At 42.5% G+C, this 22,239-nt stretch overlaps 1 protein-coding gene across 7 annotated transcripts in view; it reads right to left on the bottom strand.

The window, feature by feature from the left end:
- The window catches only part of FAM13A (family with sequence similarity 13 member A), a 133,755-nt gene that overhangs the window by 66,825 nt on the left and 44,691 nt on the right, over positions 1-22,239 (bottom strand). For 6 of the 7 annotated variants that reach the window (XR_008745682.1, XM_055795251.1, XM_055795252.1 and 3 more), the window contains one exon: positions 8,947-9,119. Coding sequence is in view for 6 of the 7 variants with exons in the window: in XM_055795251.1 (XP_055651226.1) it covers positions 8,947-9,119 (173 nt within the window). In the remaining variant the exon portion in view is untranslated. Of the gene's footprint in view, positions 1-8,946; positions 9,120-9,646; positions 9,705-22,239 lie in introns of those variants that run through there. The other variant, XM_027779948.2, reaches the window with a different exon arrangement.

Below are 22,239 nucleotides of genomic sequence, written 5' to 3'. Positions count from 1 at the left end.
ATGCGCTGTGGGAACAAGGTAAAGCATGCCGTGCGACAGGTCACTAGGTTCTTCGTTTACACCGGTCAGTTCAAGTGCCAGAGCATGAGAGAGCAAGCAAACAAGCAGGAGTCTGGTTGTGCACACGTTATTTTCAAAGCAGCCTTTTTCCAAAGCTCTGCTGATCTAATGAAATTCCTAAATATTAATGTCTAATGAAATTTGTCCCACTCCTCTAAACTGTTGTTTTTATAAAACAGTTTGCACAAACACCCTTTAAAAATTCAGCTGTTTCAGACCAATGAAAATGTTTGTCATAGAAAACACTGAAGAAAAAGCATTCGTTTCTCAGCAAAAAGATTCCAAAAGAAATTAAATGAGCCCTTGGTAACCCCTGCATTATTTGTATTCCCTACCAAAAATGTCACTGGTTTCACACTTCCCCACCTTCCAAAACCATCCTTCCAATCCTCTACAAAATTACTATCCTTTCAACTCCATGCCTCTGCAGTCCCCATGTTTCCTGCTTTCTAAAGCATCTTGAAATGCAATGTTTGTAGTTCACCCTTAGCCTTACGAAAATAACCACCATATCAGAAGGGGCTGAGCAAAGTGCACATTCATGTTTGGTGCAGACGGCTTTTTACTCCACTGAAAGATGAATTGCCATTTGCGTTGGCAAGGGAGGCAGTCTGGCAGAGCTACCCTCCAGAAAGACCCTCTTGAAATAGCTCCTCTTCTGCAGCTGATTATGTGACCGAAAGGAGTCCTCCCTTTGCACAATGTCCCAGCGGCTGGCCTGGCTCCCAGGAGAGGTGGAGGCGAAAGACGACTAGGTAGGAGAGACCAACTCCAGCTGGAAGGCACTAAGAGAAAAGTGAGCTGGGTGAGAATAACCCCATCTCTCTGCCTAAAGCAGGACGATGCATCTGCCGTGGAAGCAAGGGAGATCCTGGCTAAAAGACAACTATGACCAGGTCTATTAAAACCTGACTGCATTTGACTGAAGCACAGCCCTCTCAGACCAGTCCTAGGGCTTGTTCCTGCACCCAGCGGTGTGTACATCAAGAAACACAAATTATTGTTTATGCACAGCCAGAAACAGCGATGCTGGGCTCAATCAGTGCAGCTCACTGCTGTGCCCCTCATTTGCAACATCAGCCTCATGTCTAACCGCTCTGTACGTGTCCAGCCTGCACAAACACATTCCTATCCTGCTGCAGGGCAGTCCGAGCAATGTTAGGAGTGGCACAAGTGGACACTGAAGGGAAACAAAGTTCAGCATAAGCCTACGTTTAGTTACCCACAACGTTCAGAACAACAAGAGAAAGGTCTATAAGCTTGCAACTTCCCAACCCGCCTTCACAGTCCTGGGAAAAGTCCAAGTTTTTCTACCCAACGGGCATAAATTCAGCAAAAGCTAACGACAGGAGGAAACTTATTTTCTGTGATGCTCAGTAGCCCTCTCAGAATGATGGCCACTTGATTTTTTTTGCAATTTTATGCTTTCCAGAGTTCTGAGGGTTTTTTTTTTTGAAGGAAAGATCTATAAATTTTATAAAACATGGTGCACTGTTAGTAGTGCTGCCAAGACAGTAATTATTTCATGGTGGTTAGGTGGTTCCTAACCATAATGCAGGACAATAAAAATGTTACTTTATTAGCTATTAATCCCTCCCTACATGACTCAAACTTTCTGAATGCTGAGAGCTTGCAGACTGTGAAAGGGCCTGAGGAATTGGTGGTGGAATCTCTTGTTTCCAGGAATCCTGTCAAAGCCTTAATGACTGGAAGTCATTAACACCCAAATGGCTTTTAGTAATTTCTTTGCAATCATCCCTAGTGCAAATATACTTCTTGCAGCAGGTGCAGAATGAAAAGGAAAGCTTTTGTACAGAAATGCGACTATCTCCACACTTTGCAACTGCAGCCCTCTCAGGCCAGGAGGAAGGCAGTGAGCCAATGTGAGAAAGTGCAATTTGTAGATAAGCAGTCAGCTTGGGATCACATTCCTCACAACAGAAAAAATGAGAGGAAATCTGTCATGGCCACTGGCTATGAAAGAGGAGGATTTTACAGCACTGAAACAGCTCAGAGACAAACAGATGAAAGCAAAGTGACAAGAGCAGTGAGTGACAACCCTGCCCTGCCACCCCCAGCCTTTTCTTATTAGACAGCCAGCTGACTGCTTTAATTAAAAATATACATGTGTGTCATGGGAAGTCCCAGCTGAACTCCATCAGCCTACACCGCAATGTGCTGAACACGGCGTCCAAGTGCACAGTTCTTTCAGCTGAACCAGGAAATGGCAGCAGCAAACAAGCCTGGCTGAGAACTCGGTGACCTCTGCCCACTCATCTTCCTGCGGACTGCCTGCAGGACACGAGCCCAGGTCCCTTCTGGGCAGCTGCACAGGAAGGAGTACCTCACTGCTTCAGGTGGTAGAAAACTGCTTACTCTGCAAAGCTGTGGGAAACAGGCACGCTCTGCTGAACCGCCTCAGCTGCACAAGGCACCAGCCACCTGAGGAGACAGGCTAAGGAAGCTGCAGGAGGGGGAACTACTCACTTACTGCCATAAAAATAAGTCAAGTCATGGTGCAGAGGCTCTGCCTTTTCCCTCGTTGCTGGTAAGACAGGTTAGTGATGGGTGACTTGGGTTTTGGAAACACAAATTCTAAAAGCACAGGATTTCCAAGGCTGGCTTAAACTCCTTATCATCCACTGTGTGTTCTCCCATATGAGGTCACTGATCTTTTCATTTGAAAATTACTTCAAAAGTATCACAGATGTTTGCACCTTATTTCCTACAGCAAAAACTATTATCTGACCCAGTTGGTATCAGAAAGTCACTAAGCCTCATGAGACAAAGGGACTTTCTCCTCACAGCAAAAGTAGATTAAAAAACCCCCAACCAACAAAACGACAAGATAAAGGATCCTTCTAGCTGAGAGGGCAATGCCTGAGACACACAAAGGGAGTCAGTGTTCTTCAGCTTTGTTACTCAACTGCTGTAAACTTAACTGTAGATCCTTTCTGGTTTCTGAAGAGGCTGGATGCTGTCCCAGGAAACAAGAAAAAACTAATATACTTGGCTCATGGACTGAAAGAAGAACTTTTGTTTCCATATGCACGTTATGGCATTAAAGTGCTGCTTTCTACATCTAACAGTCGTGAGACCTTTGTGTCATTTATGATTCCTGTTGCTTCCAAGATGAACCTCCGCTTCCGTGCTACAGGTCGGGCATCAAATTCAAAATGTTCTCCATTCCACAAGCCAGAATTTGTCACCAGGTAAATGCTGCATAAAGAGGCAAAGACAAGATGGCTAGAGGAAGGTTAGAATAGCATAATGGACAAGGCCTAATCTAAACGAGGAACTTGTGCAGGGTGGAAGACAAAGGGCAAATGCTTGTAAAAGTAAACTGAAACCCACCCAGGTGACTTGCATGGAAAAAATCTACATAATTACACGTTTCTGTGACTCTCATTACATCTTGGCTACAGACAGGGGAGAAGAACCCAGGAAGAGCTCAGACCACACCCTGCCTTGCCATTCACAGTCACCTACCTTGGAGAAACACATAAATCACATGTCTTTGTGGCTGTGGTTTTAGAAAACTGAATGCTTTTCTTAACAACTCATTATGTAAGGCAGTTCCTACTGCCAGCATCTCACAATGCAAGCAAGAAGGGAATTGATTGCATAGGAGGGTGGAGACAAATGTACTCTCAAAGTTAAATGAGTCAGCTTGGAAAAACTAACTCAACACAACCTAAAGAGGCAAGTGACAAACAGCAACACCACCTTACATAAAATGTCTTCTCTGAGGGCTCAGGGTAGAGGCTGCTGCTGCACAACGCAGAAGGCAACTGCCCTCACCAGCTCCCCACTGACCTCATTCCAGACCTTTGCTCCGTTTCTGAGCAGTTTTCTCGAAAAATCCACGGCTGTTGGAAGGCAGCTCTGTCGGCTGCCTGGCTGCAATCCCTTATGTAAACCTGGCAGCAAGGCTCCTGAGTGATAAGGCAAATTATTGCTTTGGATAGGGACTGAATGTACTGGCATGACAGACTTCAAAAACAAAAAAACCCCAAATCTAAACAAAAATAGTCAGCTAAGTAAACAACACCAGCCCCCCCCTGTTCCATTTGTTCTGGCAACAACAGGCACCCAAGTTCTTATCACATGCCAGAGAATAATGGTAAGTTTTGGCTTGCCTTGGTTTTAAACCGCAGCTGCTAAAAGGAAAGCCAACAAATAGAGAAAGTGTTTATACTAAGCACAAACTTCTCAGTATATAAATACATGTGTTTTCAGACCTCAACAATTAACAGTGAGAACAGTGTCATTAAGAAGAGGGCGCAGCAGGGTACATTAACCCACCCCTTATTTTAGGAAGGCTACTAGAGCATGTGATCCCTTTATTTGCAGGACATAGGCCAGATATAAGGATCTTTGTGAACAAAAGGTTGATATAAACAAACCTTCTCTTTGAGAACATGCACATGTTTAAAAGCCAGCACAGGGTATCTGTGCTGGCAAATCTCACTGCAGCTGTGACTGCAGCCACAAACAGGAATTTATGATCTTTGGCACGCACCAAGACTAGAAAGCACGGGAGAAGGCAGCTTGCTTACTGAATGACTGCCACGGTTGCTTTAAGCTTTAGCTTTCAGGAACCACACAAGGTTTTTCCACGAAGTTTGGCTGCCATACACACACCCATTCCCCAGCACCTGACCACTACTAGCAGGAAAGGGTACCCAGATGCACAGTTTTGATCAGTATTTCCACCTAGGGTACATACACAGAGCCTAACAGCACTGCCAACAGCAGGGTGCCCTCCCATGGAGGGATACTCCTTCAAAACAGTACCAGGACTGCAAAGAGATGCAGCTCCAGCAAGTGTGAGCACAGCCATATACAACAGCACAGCATATTTCGGCACCCTTTCTCGGGCAAAAGATCCAGGAGGGTAACAACAAAAGTCTGCAGACAGCATGTGTGCCTGAGCCAGCATTAGGAAAGAAATTTCTGCTCACCATCAACAATCCCTCGCCGCACATTTTGGCTGCAGGATGCATGCATTTTCCCTCCTGCCTGAAGGCTATCCCTTTTTTCTTGTATACAAAGTTTAGCATGAAAGCCCAAGAGCACTGCTTGCAAGAGGCCCTCCTACCTTTGTATCCACTTAAATCTTAATATATCCTGTCCCTGAAGTAAAATTCATTTGAATCTGTTATTGGAAGCACTTCAGTTCTAGCACCTGTAGACACATCCAGAATCGTACCGGTTCCTACTGCAGGTACGTATGCCCTTTCTGAACCAGAGCTTTGAGCAGACTTTTGCCTTCTAGATAGTAGAAAGAAAGATGGACCTGAACAGGGACTCTGAGCTTCACAGGGCTGCAAGCCCAACCTAGCTCCCCCTGCACTGAGGGTCTGGTAAGGCCCCAGGAAGCCCTCTTCCCTCCTGCCTACACCCTAGGTCCAAAGCTGCTGCCTCCCCTGGCTCCTGAGAGCTGTGGTGCAGGTCTTGTGGCTCTCAGCCAGGTAAAGATCAAGTATGTGCATGGTTCCCAGGGGCCAGGAGTTTGGCTGCCATGCTCTGAAGCTCTGCACAGGAGCTCTTGCAAAAACGAGATAAACCTCGCAGAAATATGGACCAGGCTGCATATTGCCAGCAGACTTTCATCCTTCTTCCAGAGAACCAGTCTCTTCTCTCCTGCCCCTTCCTTTCTTTCTTTCTCCACTGTTTTGGGATTTACTTGAAGATTGTATTCAGATACAGTTTTTCGCTACTCCAGAATTATCAGTTTGCCCTTGGCACACAGCTATAATCATGAGGCAATTTTCAAGAGAACACAAATTATATTTTAGCGGGGATTATGGGTACCTATAGTTAATCCACCTATTTTGGTCAAAAAAAAAAAAAAAGAACATATCGACTTTACAAATATAATTTTCTTAAGAAAAGTTGTGAACAGAAGGTGACACAGATTTTATGCTCTGCAATATGCTTTGATTGCAACTGATAATATCACATATTTAAAATGACAGCAGCACCTTCAAAAAATTCCTGTGATGAGGAATTTCATACCTGCAAAGAGGCATAACATGTCTTTCAATATTTAAAAAACCTGATAAGCCATTCTAGAAGACATTGTCACTATAGCTGCTACTTAATAAGTGAATGTTCATTATAAGGTCAACTGTATGAAGACACATACTGAGAGGTATTTTAAACAGTATCAAAAATTACTAATCAACCAGAAGTCTCTCATTTTCTCCCTGAAGACTTCTGCTCACATGTCAAATGAAACTGACTGAAAATTTATTAAAGATTACAGTCCTTTGGGGGGGGAGGGGGCCTTACAGGCTTAGTGTACGTGGTTATTTCTTCCCTGTTACACTTCTGAGCCTGCTAAAGGGGTTCTGCATCTACCGTTCTGTGTAGCACTTCATCCTCTTCTGATCTACCCCTATCGTGGTATCTGAGCATGGAAAGGGAAAAAACACAAGCATTTTCATGAAACAGCAAATGATTATCATTGCCAAGAACAACCTTTATTCTTTTCTAACAAAGATCACATCATAGCTGAGCAGATACACTCATTTCACTAAAACATATCTGATAATTACATATAATTAATGATAACATTTACTTAAAAACTATTAGTACCTTGTGACAGAACACACACACCCCAACAAGAATATCAGTGTGTTTGCAAAGCACTTTACAGTCTAGGTCAAATGCCAGAGTCCTGCTGAAAAAGGTGAAAACTCCTAACGTTGCCTTGCACAGAGATAATACCAGGTAATACCTCACTGTGAGCTTAGATTACACAGGACTGACACAAGGCTACCAAAAGCATGTTTAAACACACTCCTGATATATCAGAGCAATACATTAATACCCGGGAATCAGGGTTTCTGACTGTTGCACAGACAGCTATCCCCTACATGTTAGGTCTGCTAGAGACCTCTCTCCCCTCTTCCTCTTAGGGGTGGTCCAGGGCTTCCTCTCCATCCCATCCTGCCCAACAACCTGTCATCCTGGAGCTGGGTAGAAAACAGCAAGCACTACCTACTCCTCTTTCAGCAGCAGCAGATCACTGACAGAAAAATACTGGAAGCTAACAGTAGTGCAGATGCTCAACCCAATTAGGTAAATATGTGCAGAAGTGTGATACAGGACAGAAAATGAGGGCGTTCTTGAACAAAACGGGATTGCAAGGGAATTAATTTCTACAGTTTATTAATTTCCCAGATAAAATCAGAGATGTGGACAGCTTCCATCTCAATGCCTGAGCATGGAGACGAGGCTTCTGCCTAATTACAAATGCAAGTCATTTGGTATTTATGTCCTGTGCCAGTACTGGCCCAACTGTCTCATCCTTCAACACTTCAGCAGTACTCTTCTAAGGAGTTACACATTGATGGCGAAGTATGAATACCTACAGGAAATAATTACATCTTTTGGAGAATATTCTCCTTGAAGAATCAAAAATTTTGGGGGCACCTCATGAAGCATGTCAGTTACACATCCCTTCCCAGACATGAGACTCAGCAGTCTTTGTTTGAACTCTCCAGCACCTGATTTCCCTTTACAGCTTGCAACACGTAGCGCGGTATGGGCAGGGGCACGCTCTCTGCCAAGCTCCAGCCCACCAATCCAAGAGGCTGTAACTCCTGACCCAGCACCACCTGCATGGTGGTAGAACTGTACTGCCTTCTCAGTTTTGCCAGCCGACTTGCTTCGCTAATAGTTTCCTAGCTCATCTCAGTCTAAAAGAGCTGGTTTAATGAACAGGTGTAAATGAACATGATGTCTCCTGGCTGCAGGAGTTCTGGGGGCAGGCTTGGGGACAGTAAACCACACAGCTGGCACAGCTAGAAGTCAAAAAGCGTGTGTGCCTGCAAGGTCTAGAAACCGAATTTGACATCTATGCTTCACCACCATCATTATGAATCAGAATCTGGTGTTGGTGCATAATTTGCTAACTTGTCTCACAAGCTGAGTGCTGTCTGTCTGTACTAGTGCTGAGAATAGCACCCGTCTCCTGCTTACACAGTGAAGTCACTCGGTTACGTGTCTGGCAGCACTGCCTCTGCTTTGTGTTCTGCGTTGGTATGCAGAGACACCACGGTGTCCTGTTCCATGACATGTAAATATCACTATTTCCCACATTAGGCCAACCCCACGTTTCAGCAGCATACAGCAATTTCCCACAGTAACCTGAATCCTTCATGTACTGCACTAGTCATGAGAAGAAAGGGAATGACAGACCCAATATCCCAAGAACAAAAAGATACCGATTCAGTCTGATGTTCAGGGAAAGACTTTACAAGAAACCAAATTGCCCATTACCTGTTCACCTCATTGACAAGGTGCCAGCAATCACAACTAAAAATACTGTTTTAGATAGATACTCTTAGACTCATAAATTCAGATAGAGACACTTCATTCTCTGTCTTCTGTGAAGAACACTAGGACTATCGTCATTCCTGCCAGAAAGATAAAACCCCTCAAAAGCCCCTTCCTTTTTGGACTGAAAATGGGAATAAAGTCAGCCATCTGCTAAAACTAAAACTGGGCAGATAAAATGCGCTTAATTACTCAGAGGAGACACTTTACATTTCATTGAATCTTCTACTCAGTGTAATTTCTAGTGCCTTATCTTAGATCCGTCCTGTCCACCTGCACTTCACCAAGCTGGCCACCTTCATATGCTTGAAAATTCATATTGGAAAGGCAAACTAAAGCACACAGATGGCTTTGTAAGGAACTTGTTGGAATGTGTGGCTTCAACAGGGATATGCACGTTAATTTACCTTACACCCCAGCATACCGACTTTGTAAACATCAATGGAAGTGTTCAAAATGCTCCAGTTCAAAAGAGCTGGAGGTGCAGACACACAACAAAGAAAGAAACAAACACAAAGACAAAAGAGGAGCACTAACCTGGAGAAAAACGTATCACTGTTAATGAAGGAGATTTCATCTGTTAAATCCATCTCCTTCCAATGTGAACCACTGTCTGTTAATTGGAGGCTGACCTGAGGTATTCCATCTGACAGGCCTGGTTGTGGCACTAAGCGTGTTTGGCTGGATCCTTCCGTTGTGGACTTTGTCATCTACAGAAGCAAAGAGAGAGAAAAGTGAAGTATGAAAGGCAGAAAGGGCAGTGCAGCCTTTTCAGATCATCTGTAACAGAAGGACCATTCCGTACCAGTGTACAAACAGCAGAGAATATGACAACATGAAAAATCATAATATAAAATACATACAAATCAGGCATTCTGCTTGATAAGGACTATTTAAAGAAAAATAAAGGTGTGTATTGAAATAGCAGGGGCAAGACTGGAAGTAAAAAAAGGCAGGCAAGTAAAATAAACAGAAAGTTATTTTCTGCATCACAGAAGACAGACTAAAAACCTTCCCATTGAATTTGCTTCTTGACATAATTGGAGAAACAGATGGTAAAAGCAATTAACCACCTCTTCTCAACCCCCCTCCCATCCTTTTTAATGGCAACTGATGTTAACGTGTGTGCTGGAAAGAAATTTCTTAGGCCAATGTTCTGGATTGGCGTTTTTGCTGCCACAGCCAGGACAGAGAACTGGAAGTGCAGTCAGTGCTGCGTCAGGCAGGTGTCCAGTACCAGTGGCAGAGAAGGATGTTCAGGGGAAAAGAGCAAGTCTGGAGGTCTGCCCCTCATGCACCACCACAGCTTTGGGCAGGCTGTGGTTTAGGGCTTTTTTTTACTTGGAGGTTGCACCTGGTTGGTTCACTGTGTTTAACAGCAAACATCAAACATAACCTTTGTGATTTCATTCAGTTTTCTCGTCTTTAGCCTTTGCAAGATCCTATAGCTGGGAGTTTCACAACGTTGTTACACATTGATTAAAATAGAAAAACCCCACACTTCTGTTTAAGATATGGTGACAGATATTCTTTCCCTTGTTTTTGAATGATGAGAATTTGCAAATAATTTTCCTTACCCACCCACCCCATACCATTTTTGACTTTATACTACTCCACTAGTAGTACGTAATCAGACTGATAAGAATCCAGTTCAAAGAGTGTTTCATTTTACAGCAGTAATTCTGGCGCATTTGATTGTTTTTGCTGCTTTTCTCTACACCTTTTTACCTTCTACTAAGTCTCTTTTGAAAAATGTAGCCAGAACTGCAGGCAGCATTATATACATAGGAAGATTTGTGGTGGCTTCTCATGAAAATCCAACTTTTAATTTGCTTTCATGGTTGCTTACCGAGCTGACAGCTTTGTGACCTCTTTGCAGCATTAAGAGATCTTTTCTGAAAACAATAGCTAATTTGGTGTTCGTCAGTACACACACGTATATAATTTGTGGGGTTTTGTAGACATCAGTCAGCATACAGTGATGGAAATTCAACTAATCATTTTTTTCAGCCAATACAGAGTATATTAGGAGCCCTCTGTAAATCCCTATAGCCAGCTTTTAGTTTTTCCTACTTTGAGTCATTTACTATTATCAGGACATTCAGTCTCTTTCTGGGTCATATTGAAACGACTGAATAGCACAGATTCCAGCAAAGATCCTTGAGGGACTTCCCAGGAAACCTCTCTCCACTGACAAAGCACTCATATATTTTTATTGCTTTCTAACTATTAATCCATAAAAAGTCTTTCCTTCTAATCACAAGACATCTTTGCTTCTTTGAAAACCTTTGATAATCCTATCAAAACCTTTTCAAAGTTCAAGTGCACTAGATTGACTATACCCGTCCACATGCTTGCTGGCTCCTCTCTGACAGTTTTTTCTCTAAAGAAGTAATGTTCGTGACTCCTAATGACTCTGATTATCCATTTGTTTATTGATTCTGCTGCCTGCTATAGTTTCTACAAATGTGCTGGACAGTAAGTCAGACTTTCTGGATCACTCCTAAAGTCTTTTCATACCTGGCTTACCCTAAGATATTTTTGTAAAATTCTTGATTTTACCTCTGTTTCATAATGCTTTGTTTCACTCACAATTGTTTTCTAATGCTTTGTGTGTGTTGAAAAGTTTCCTGGGACAGAAAGCCGCTCCTTACTGAGCTCTGAAGAGAACAAACTGAAAAATAGTATGTGTATCAGAGGCAAAGGGAAACCAGAAAGGTACAGTGAGACACCTTCCCGGTTTCAGCTTCTGGACACTGCCCACTCTCCACAAGATCCTGCCTTTGCTGATGTCAACAGGTATTTTGCTTGGAGTGAAGACCTCACCTTTGGACCACCTCTAGCTTCCAGCAATTCTCTGTTAGCGCACTGCCTACAGTGGTCACCGACTGTTACCACCACTGAACTGGGCGCACAGCATGCCAGCACCAGGCTGTGGCTCTCAGCTGCTACTAAGTGCCAGCGGTGCTGTGATTTAGAAGGGGAAGACCATGTCTGTGGAGAGGAGGGGAGGCAGGGAGCTACACATCCACAGCATTACAGGAGGGAATCACAATGGGAGGCAGCAGGGCCTGGGATCTGGAGGCAGCAACTCAATTCTGCTGGAATGGCTCTTAAGCCTTTCTTTCCCACTGGAAACTTGCAGTCACTCAGTTTAGCTTTTCTGCAGCTGGAGGTGACTGTTACCTGTTGTGCCTGCACAGGGACATCTCTCACCATGGGCTTTTGATGTCACTTCACCACCACCTGCTAGAGCTGATGCCATGCACACTAGAAAAGCTCTCAACCAGAGTAACAAGAAATGGTGACTATACACATGCACAAACCTCTAAACTAAAACAGTTCCTACACTGTCCCATTAGTACTTTAGAGAAACATACTTGGGTGTAAGCAAAACAGGCAACTTCTATGATGTACCACATACACCAGCAGCAATTGAAGCCTGGAAAACATCAGGAAGCCAGCCTTTCCACCTCTACCATACTGTGTGCATCCTGATTTAAGAATGCAATTAAAAAAGCTAAGTGATTTTGCTACCAGAATCTGCTTTACCCAACAAGAAGTGCAAGGGAACAGGCAACATCTGCTAAACAGCATGTACCAGATTCCCTCTGTGCATACTGTTCATGAACTTTACACTGATTTACAGAAGTTCCTTATACTGGAGAATTCAAGATAAAACCTATTTATTGTTCTGGTGCTTTAAAAGTAAAAAAAAAAAATGTTTTGGTACAGTCTTCTATTCTTTTTGTTTTCTGGCAGTATAAGATCACTTGGACGCAACCACTTCTGACAAAAGGCATGCCAATCACATACAAGCTCTACAGAAAAATTCTGTTTGAAAGATCAGATTCAAATTTAGCATTACCACTGCATTTTTAGGGCACTTCAAAATCATTAAGAGGTAGAAGGAACCAGTGTTCTCCATCCTCTGTTCCAGATGATCCATAAGCTAGCTGATAGCTTTGGAAAACAGTATCATAGCATTGTAGTTATTTCTTCAGCAATATAGGCTACAAGTAATGGCAACTTATATCTGAATTAAACTTACATTTACTTTCTTTTTGGACAAAACTGCTTTCAGTTGCATCAGTATAAAAATGCAGGTAAAGTATTCACTGAACTCACACATTGAAACTTTAAAAAAATTTTCATTTAAGTAACTTGTCTTTAATCCTTACCAACAATAGAAAGGAACAATGTTCACTATCTCATTCTACAGTTAGCAACTGTGTGAGAAAGCCACCTGTGCAACTACTGTAACAGCAGCACTTCACTGGGTGCCACTGAGATGAAGGCATGCCTGTGGGTAGACAAAGACTTATGTAATTTGAATTCCTTACAAAGCAGATTAACAAACTACGGACAGAGGCAGCTGAAATGCTTTTTGGGTGGTGGAGCTCTGGTGAAAAAAATTTGGCAGATTTCTTTGTTCATACACATGTGTATGTTTCATGCAATGAAGTCTGAAAGAACAATACCTTCCAAAATGAGGACCACACTTTGCAAAACAGCAATGCTACAAGTTACTCATTATCAAGACGATACTGGGAAGACAAATTTATTTAGCTGTTAAATGATAGAAAAGAGAAGAAAAAACCAAAAAGAGGAACACTTTCTAAACTATATTCTAATATTCTCCAATTTCTCCTTTTTGTGATCAGTCTAATGTGCAACCTCCCCCTCTGGGGACATGGAGGATAGCCAGTGGAAACCCCAGGGCGTGAGCCATTATAAAGTCACACAAGAAATCCCTAAGAGTTCAAGGATTAGTTTACAAGGAAACAACAACAACAAAAAAAGTCCCTATAGAAACTTGTTGCATGTTGTAACACATTTCTACAGGCTGTTACACTCTTTAAGAAGCATTGCAGGAGGTTTGTAGCTCCCTGTGCAACACACCTTCATTTGCGTTTTGCCTCCAGAGCAGACAATCCACCAAATGACAAAAAAAGACTCAAGCAAGGTTTAAAAAGGTCACCAGTGGAAAAATCCCCACATGTGGTGTGGCATGTGTCAAAGAAGCATTTTGTCCCAGGTGAATTCTAACTGACATGTTCTGCCAAAGAGAAATCTATAAATCTTTGTAAATAAATAAAAAGCTTCACTTTGGAAGAAGACACCAATAAATGCAAGGACAATCCCAAAGATGACGGATGTTTTGGTTGAAGAGCAAGTTATTTGATATTTGTCTCCCGCAAGTCTTTTATCTGGTGAAGTTTAACCTCACACTTCATTTGGCAAAGATCAGATTCACTCTGAACCAGGTATGTTGTGGGCTGTAACATTATAGCTCCAGACTGTGGCTGCTGAAAGCATGGGCTATGCCTAAGTCTGTTTTAAAATACATCTTCATCCTCAGCTAAATACAAGTAAAATAGTATCAGGTGCTACTGACAATCAAAGGGACCATCCCAATAAAGGATAATCCAAACACCAAAGAGCAGACAACTACAAGGAATTATTACAATTATTACACCATACATCCTGCATTTGGCTTTCAAATTTTGCTGTCTCATAAAGTTCAGATGCAAGGAACTGTGTTTGCAGTTTTAATAGAGACTAGTCAGTTTTGTGACCAGTATAAACATGTATCATGACGGGTGTTAAAGAAAGCGCAAGAAAATTTTTCCCCTAGAGGCACACGCTGACCAGTCAAGGTGGCACCATCCCACACAATACCACTGCCAAGATCCTTCGTAACTGACTGGGTGCATCACAGAGATGTTTCATCTCCTTATGAGGTGTCATAAGTTCCTGGGTTCAAAGACAAATATGCCATATTTTCTAATGATCTGATGTGGTATGGTGACTGATCTTTCTCTGTTCTTGAAGAACAGGGACTGCTCCATACCAAGATCAGTCTGGAGAGCTCCGTGCATATGCATCAACATGGAGTAAGACATTGATCCTTAGCACAGGTCATCCTGCTTTTCCAAGTACCTTACTCGTCTTCTCAAGGAGGAAAAAGAAACTTCCAGTATCACAAGTTATGCGTGAACACATGAATAATTAGGACAATTCATACCACTTGAGTAAGTAATTATGAAGTCTAAACGCAGAACTTTTGGAAGAAACTAGCTATGAGTTTATATTTAAATGTCATAATTGAAAGGATGATAAAGATGTTTCCACAAAGTTGTAATAAACAAACAGGAGGTATTTAAAACATATGCAGCACATTATTTAATACTGCATGAACATAGTACTCTTTCAGACGAGAGAGCAACCGCTCTCAAAAACTCCATTAACAAACAAATGGTACTCTCAGAGCTGTGCACCAAAACAAAGAGGTCCATATTACCTTTTGAAGAGCTTCGTATTTTGTCAGCCCAAGACTCTTTCAGCTTACAAGTTGTATGTATCAATGCAAATATTCTACAGAATAGAAAAAGGCACATTTCTGTGCAAAAACCTAGGTGTGGACGAGAAATGCAGGGGAAATTAGAATGTTTTCTTTCTCACTCCAGTCTCAATCTGGCTAGCTATCAGCACAAACCTTACACATCAATCTATCCACTCATCAGTGTTACCCCTGCCTCATGAATGACTGAGAAACGGGAACCATTAGCCAGAGGTACCTCTTGCCCGACAGCTAACCAACCTGATTCAACCAGTTCCGTTCAGTCAAATAACTGGGGATGAGCCACCTGCCAAAGTTACCCAGGCTTGGTATTTGGCCACTGATATATTACACCGACTCCATTTTAAACACCAACTGTTTCAAAGGGTTTTCTAATCACACGTACACAGAGCTGTAAGCTCTCTACCAAGGTTACTTAATGGTAACAACAATGATGGCGAATTATATCAGGCTTTGCTTGGAAATACACACTTTTGCTGGAGGGTTTAGGTTGTCCTAAGTTGTTCCAGAGGATCAGGGGGAAATTCCTTGGTCTATTCACTGAATGACTTGAAGGGCTTTGCTGTCTCAGCAGGAGTTATGCTGTACTTGTGTTGTTCTCTAAAGCTTCAGAGTGCAGCCAGCTCTCACACAGCACCAGCTTCAGCACCATTTTACTGCAGTCAGGGACTTCTGGGATGAATCTGGATAGGATGCATCTCCTGCAGCTATGAGGACCATTTATCTTTCAGGCCCAAAGGGCTTTCAAAGGCAGGGCTAATTCTGCAGTGAGATTTTTCAGTTACAGTCACCTCATGCTTCTGACATTACTCTCTCACTTTTCTATTCTTGTGCTCCAAAGGTGGGCCTGATTCATTATGTTACTGGCCACAGCACGGAATTTCTGTGTGTGAGGAACCAAGTGCCAAAGTCGTTTAAATGCTATGTGTACTACACTAGCAGGAACAAAGACGCCCCGAGAGGCTGTGGAACAACATCATCTAAACACACCTGAACTATGCTGGCATTTTTTTCCTTAACAGTAGAGCTTAAGGCAAGGGAAAAGCTACAGATGTCATTTATCTGGACTTCTTGAAGGTTTTTTGACATAGTCCCCCACAACATCCTCCTCTCTGAATTGGAGAGATGATTTGATGGGTAGACTGTTCAGTGGAGGAGCTGGCCGGATGGTTGCATCCAGAGAATAGTGGTCAATGGCTCAATGTCCAGACGGAGATCAGTGACCCCTCAGGGGTCTGTTTTGGGACCACTACTGTTTAATATCGTCATCAATGACACAGCACGATCAAGTCCATCCTCAGCAAGTCTGCAAATAAGACCAAGCTGCGTGGTGCAGCTGACACGCTGGAGGGACAGGATGCCATTCAGAGGGACCTAGACAAGCTTGAGAAGTTGGTCCCATGTGACCTTCATGAGGTTCAACAAGGCCAAGTGCAAGGTCCTGCACCTGGGTCAGGGCAACACCTGACATCAATACAAGCTGGCGGATGAAGGGATTAAGGACAGTCCTGTGGAGAAGGACTTGCATGTACTGGCGCATGAAAAACTGGCCATGAACCAGCAATGTGAGCTTGCAGCCCAGAAAACCAACAGCATCCTGGGCTGCATCAAAAGAAGCGTGGCCAGCAGATCAAGGGAGATTATTCTGCCCCTCTAGTCCACTCTGGTGAGAGCCCACCTGGAGCACTGCATCAAGCTCTGGGGTCCTTAGTACAAGAAAGACATGGGCCTGTTGGAGCAGTTCCAGAGGAGGGCCACAAAAATGATCAGAGGGATGGAACACCCCTCTTATGAGGAAAGGCTGAGAGAGTTGGGGTTGTTCAGCCTCTAGAAGAGAAAGGTTTGGGGACACCTTATTGCAGCCTTTCAGTATTTAAAGGGGGCTTTTACGAAAGGTGGGGACAGACATTTTTAGTAGAGCCTGTTGTGACAGGGCAAGAGGTAATGGTTTTAAACTAAAAGAGGGTAGATTCAGACTAGATAGAAGGAAGAAACTGTTTATGATGAGGGTGGTGAAACATTGGCACAGGTTGTTCAGAGAGGTGGCAGATGCCCCACCCCTGGAAACATTCAAGGTCAAGTTGGATGTGGCTCTCAGAAACCTGATCAGAGGTTGAAGATGCCCTTGCTCATTGTACAGGGTTGGACTTGACCGTTAAAGGTCCCTTCCAACCCAAACCATTCTATAATTCTAAGTCCTTAAGCCTGGACTAAACTTAAAGCAAGAGAACAGTTAAAGACTGCTGCAAGTGCTAAAAATGGGCTTGGGTTTAAATACTTGCCAAAGCACAGACTCAGTTCTGAAAGTAATAAAATGTAAAAAGGTAATTAAAACCCCCTCAATTCATCACTTCACCTACCACCTGCAATATTGATTTTAAAACCACATAGGCATATTACAGCTGACAAGTTCTTCTCAAAGAAAGAATGCCTCATCATCCTAAATACACTGACACTGGGAGACAAAGATCAATACCTCCATAATTCTTCCCAGGTTTAGCAGAGAGGCAGCACAGATAACATAAGCAATAACACATACTTGCAAAGCTCAGTTACCAGCTCTCTTCCATACTCGGAACCAAGTCCCAAATCCTTCCTTGATTAACTGCCACACTGAAATCATAAAGTCACGATGAATGCAGTCATCCTTACAATCTGTGCAGCTGCCACTGCCAAATTTGGATTTCTCTTACTCTACTCGTATTTTTAGGTATTAGATCACTAAAACACCTCCTCTGTACTCCGCCCTACTCGGATATCAAAGTTATAAATTTCATGCAATCCCGAAGCATATGATGCTTTAAAGTTCAACCAAGTTCTGATGTTTTATGCAAATTCCTGTCTCTTCATGAGGACAAGACCGGCTGGAATCAAACAGCTGAGAAGTATCTTCCTTTAAACCACATCACCACAGTCTCCATATTTGACAGAAGCCACTGCAAATAGCAGAACTGCTTAAATGCTTAGAAGTAAACACACGTTTAAAACTTCGTTAACGCAGCATGATTCCAGAGGTATCTGAGAGCAAATGCTCTCAGAAAGCCTACAACATTCAAGCACAGCTATGCAGATACTGCATTTCTAGCTCCAGAGTTAGTTCACTTGTTACTGGCTGTGAATCCCGTAACTTTGTTCAGTAAACCTTCTCAAAGTTAGTCATGTCTCTGTTATAGACTGGTCAAAACCCATGGACTTCAAATTATATAGGAATCACTTGCAATTTGACTTATGACCATAATCCTGTTTTTAACTGCTATACGGAATTTTGACTTGTCTTCAGTGAAGTTTTAAATAAAGGCTGTAACAGCAATTACTGATGGTGTTGCAGATATCCAAATCACAATAAACTCGCTGTCTCTAACTGCACCAGATCCACAGAGCTAACTGAAATGAAGAGCAGTAGACACTTATTTTATTTATTAAAGTTAATAGACAGGATTCTGAATATAGACTGAGACTCACTGAGATGGTAACAGATCTCCCCAGTTACTTCCCTACCAAAAAAAATCCCTTGAAACCTCAGAAATGCTGCTGATAGAAAAGCCTGGAGAAAAAGAAACCTGTACAGTATGGCTGATTCTGGCCTAAGGCCTCATGAAACCACTACAGGAAACTGCACCTGTGGTTTATCAAAGCTGTTTAAATTATAATGTCTCAATGAGTGTATTTGAGCTTGCTACTCATTGTTCTTTGTACCAACAAGAATAAAAAGAGATACATAGAGGAATCAGTTCCAGCTGCTCTCATCTTTCGACAGAAATTGGGCATCTGAGACTCTGCATACTTTGGCTACATAATTCAAATACCTGCACTAAATTTAATGCATCAACGAACATGACTTTAGTAGTACCTACCCTGTGGACCACCTACCTACTGTTACCCCGGCCTTTAGCGCATTAACTGGAAAACGTTTAGTTACATTTACCTTCTTCCCAGACTCACTGCCCAAACACTTTGTCAAACCAGCCTACTCAGTGAACCCCGTAATACAGAAAGGGAAAAGCCCTATATATATGTTCACTGTGTCTTCGTTTCCCAGTGTTTACCCACGCTACCTGTGTTTCCATACTTATTTAGGCAGCCACTATCTTGGTTTAAACTATCCATGTGTGACTAAGAACGCTAGACTTAATGACAAGTAGAAGCTCCCTAAAAGATGTCAATAATACTGACCCTATCAGCTCTATTTCCTAAGACACATCATATAACTTACTGAATCATTTTGCCACCAGTGAAAAAGGCTTTTTACCATAAATATATTGCTGCATGATATGTAAGAAAAATAAATCCAATGCAAAATACTTTGACAGCAAAGTGGCCATTTATTATGACCTGGGACAACACTCACATTATTGATATTTAAGGAGAACAAAATTTGCCGGTTTTCTCTGTGCAACTGGCAATTCCAAATATCAAAGAGCTTGATTAAGTGCTTTCCCAAAAATAACTGACACACTGGTACTCAAGTAAGGTCTGAATGAACAGTGAAAAAGTTGTTGGAGACAGTTCCACTAGGGCAGATTCAGTGAACAAATCCCAAATTCTCCCTGAAGGCTAAACATAAAAATTGTACGCTCCAGAAAGATGTAATACAAACTGAAAGCTATCCTGTCCTAAAAATGTTCAAATTCCAGGAATCAACCCAGTAGTAAGATTACCTTCAAACCTGGGACTCTCCATGGTACAAAAGGTTGTTGCAGTGAACCAACAATACCTTGCAGCCCCTTTTCTGCAGGAGGCCAGGTGCATTTGCCTAAGGAAATCCCTTCAGCCTCTACCCTGTGCCCCTCTACAGGCAGCTTTGTCAAGACGCCACAAGCTTGCAGCACGCATGGGATGGAGGCCAAAAAGCAACATGATGTATGGGCCTCAAGCCAGAAGATACAACAACCTCCCAGCAATCGACAGCTGCTAGAGTTTTCTGCAGTTTTTTTGCAGAAGCACACCTTGCATGGGCAATGTTCTGAACCATGGGTGGAGAGAACTTTCTCCAAGTGGAGAGGAAAGAGCAGGATTGATGCAGACCTTGCAAGTCAGGGGTCTGCAGGTGCAGCAGAGAACAGCAGCCTGCAGCTGAGCCACAACCAGTTCATTGCAAATTAAAATGAAATGTTTTAAGCGTCTGGATGCGGTTGCTAAATCATCAACGAGGAATCTCAGTGAAAGTTAATGTTGAGGACCAACCTCATAAGGAAAACAAGTATGCATGCCTTCACATCAGGGAGATATTCTGCCTAGTTTCAAAGAAATATACAGGAAAAATTACATAATAACAAAAATAACTTCTTCTTGAGGCAATACCAAATCACTTATGTGTATGCTTTCTAGCACAATATTAAATAATCCTCTCTTGCACTCCCTTCCTAGAGATTTCCATCAGCTAATGATTTGGCACATACTGTCTGTGTGTCTCAAAATTATCTTACTGCCCTGAGAAAGACTATAGTTTGGTGGGTTTTTTTTTCAGTTCTCCCTTTTAAATTTATGTAATTACTTCCGTACATGAACTTCTGGTAACCTAGATCTGCCCCATGTGTAAGCCTGGTTCCACATACTCTTGCAAAGTCACTCACAAATTCATTTTTGAACTCCAAGGACCTCAAACTCCCCCTTTTCATCTCCTGTGTCCACACTCCCAGGCAATGCACTAACACATCAGACTGGCTGTGTTTTCTCTTACAGGATTTCTCTCTAGAATTGTGTCTATGCATGTATGAACATCATTATCAAGTATAAAGCAGGGGCAAATCAGCCTCATAGGTAAAACCAGTTAGTGGACTGTAAAAGGTATTTACCTTCTTTCCTTTGCATCTCTGTTTCACATACGGAGACTGGAAAGATGGATGTACCATTGGCCACAGTAACAGTATCTCTTAAGGCCTTTGCTTCATACTGGTGGCTATTCTTCAGCTTCAGTATTTTTAAGCAATGTCAAGCACAGTAGAGATGCTGATGAGGTATCAGGCATCCTACTACCTCAAACTACCAAGTGAAGCTTTGGTTAATGAGTCCCAAGGTTGCTTTCATAAGCAGACACCTTGCACCAACCAGGAATTCTGTCACAGGCTTGACAAAGACAAAGAATCAGCTTAATCTTCTTTTGGGCATGCTTAGGTGGGGTCAGCACTACAAGTCAAGCAATTACTGCTAAACAGTTGGTCTGTACCAACTCCTTGTGTGGACTCATATAGCACAGAGCATACCTTGGTGCAGCAGCAAAGCTTATGGCCCCTTAAGAAATATCAAAATTAAGCCTCAGTTGCTACCCTGAACGTAAAGTCAGAGCATACCCACAGACAGCAACGATAACCTAAATATTTGTATCCAACTCTGCTGACCACAGAGATGCTGCTCTGCTGGGAATAACTTCTGACTGTCATTCCCTTGGTTTCTTTGGACTGTCCTAGCTTGAAAGTAGGTATCTAGAGTAAGAAGTACAAATACAGCCAGGTGATCACAATCGGAGAAGAGATGTAAGAATGAACTTAGAAGGCTGACTATGGTAATGTTTTCAGTTTCCCACAGGGCAGGCCTTCTGCTCATGTCTGTATCCAGCTGCCCATCCAGAACAATAGTGAGAGCCATAAAAATGATGGTAGGTTACTGTAGTTACAATGGGCATCATTTGGTATTTCAATATACTCTTAAAATAAATATGCCACCTCTGGTGAAGAAATCTTAAAGCAAACGCTCTGTAAACATCAGCTATGCTGTGAAAGGGCAAATGTTAATGAGAGCATCAAAAGCCAGAAAACAGAGGTAAGTCACTACAGCACCCATCACATTCCTCCAACCTTCCTGCTGGCTGACCGAGGTGTGAAAAAGTGTTTGCCAAAGGATTTCTGCGTTTGAAAAGCGTGAAGCTGTGCCAAAATTCAGAGCTGCTCCACTGAAGTCCATGTAAGTAGGTTGGAAAGTCTCACACAAGCTGCTGAGAAACCTGTCTTTCTCCATGTATGGTACTTCTCGCCTTCACAGCATGACAATGAATTACACAGTAATGAAAGAATTTGCTGCCTAAAAGACTCTGTTGACACTGGCCTGAACTGTACTATATCCCATAAAGTGCAGATAGATCCTTCAAGGAAAATAGTTTTCTCTCTGTATTTCTCCTGTCCTGCAATACCATATGGCTGACATTAATAAAGGAACTTAAGAACTGAAATGACTACTGCAAAGGTCCACTCCAGCTACCCAATCACTTTTCCTTCCCAGTAATAAAGCAAGCTGTTTGCGAAGTCTGTAAAAAAAAAAAAAAAGCAGGTTCAGGCTTTGGGGATTTTGAAGAGAGGGGGAGCAGCACGTTCAAGTATACCGTTAAACTGGTACTACACGTGCCTGAGCTCAACTAGTACATTTTTTATGGCCCTCTGAATCAACACAGTAATACAGATAAGCTGAGACTCCACTAGAAATTCCACTAGACCATGTAACAATCCAGCAAAAAGGGCTATAAACTTCCTGTT

The sequence above is a fragment of the Falco peregrinus genome, chromosome 2, assembly GCF_023634155.1.
Source record: "Falco peregrinus isolate bFalPer1 chromosome 2, bFalPer1.pri, whole genome shotgun sequence".
In the NCBI taxonomy this organism is placed as follows: domain Eukaryota; kingdom Metazoa; phylum Chordata; class Aves; order Falconiformes; family Falconidae; genus Falco; species Falco peregrinus.
The sequence above is the reverse complement of the archived record's forward strand: the minus strand, read 5'-3'. Positions and strand labels throughout refer to the sequence as shown.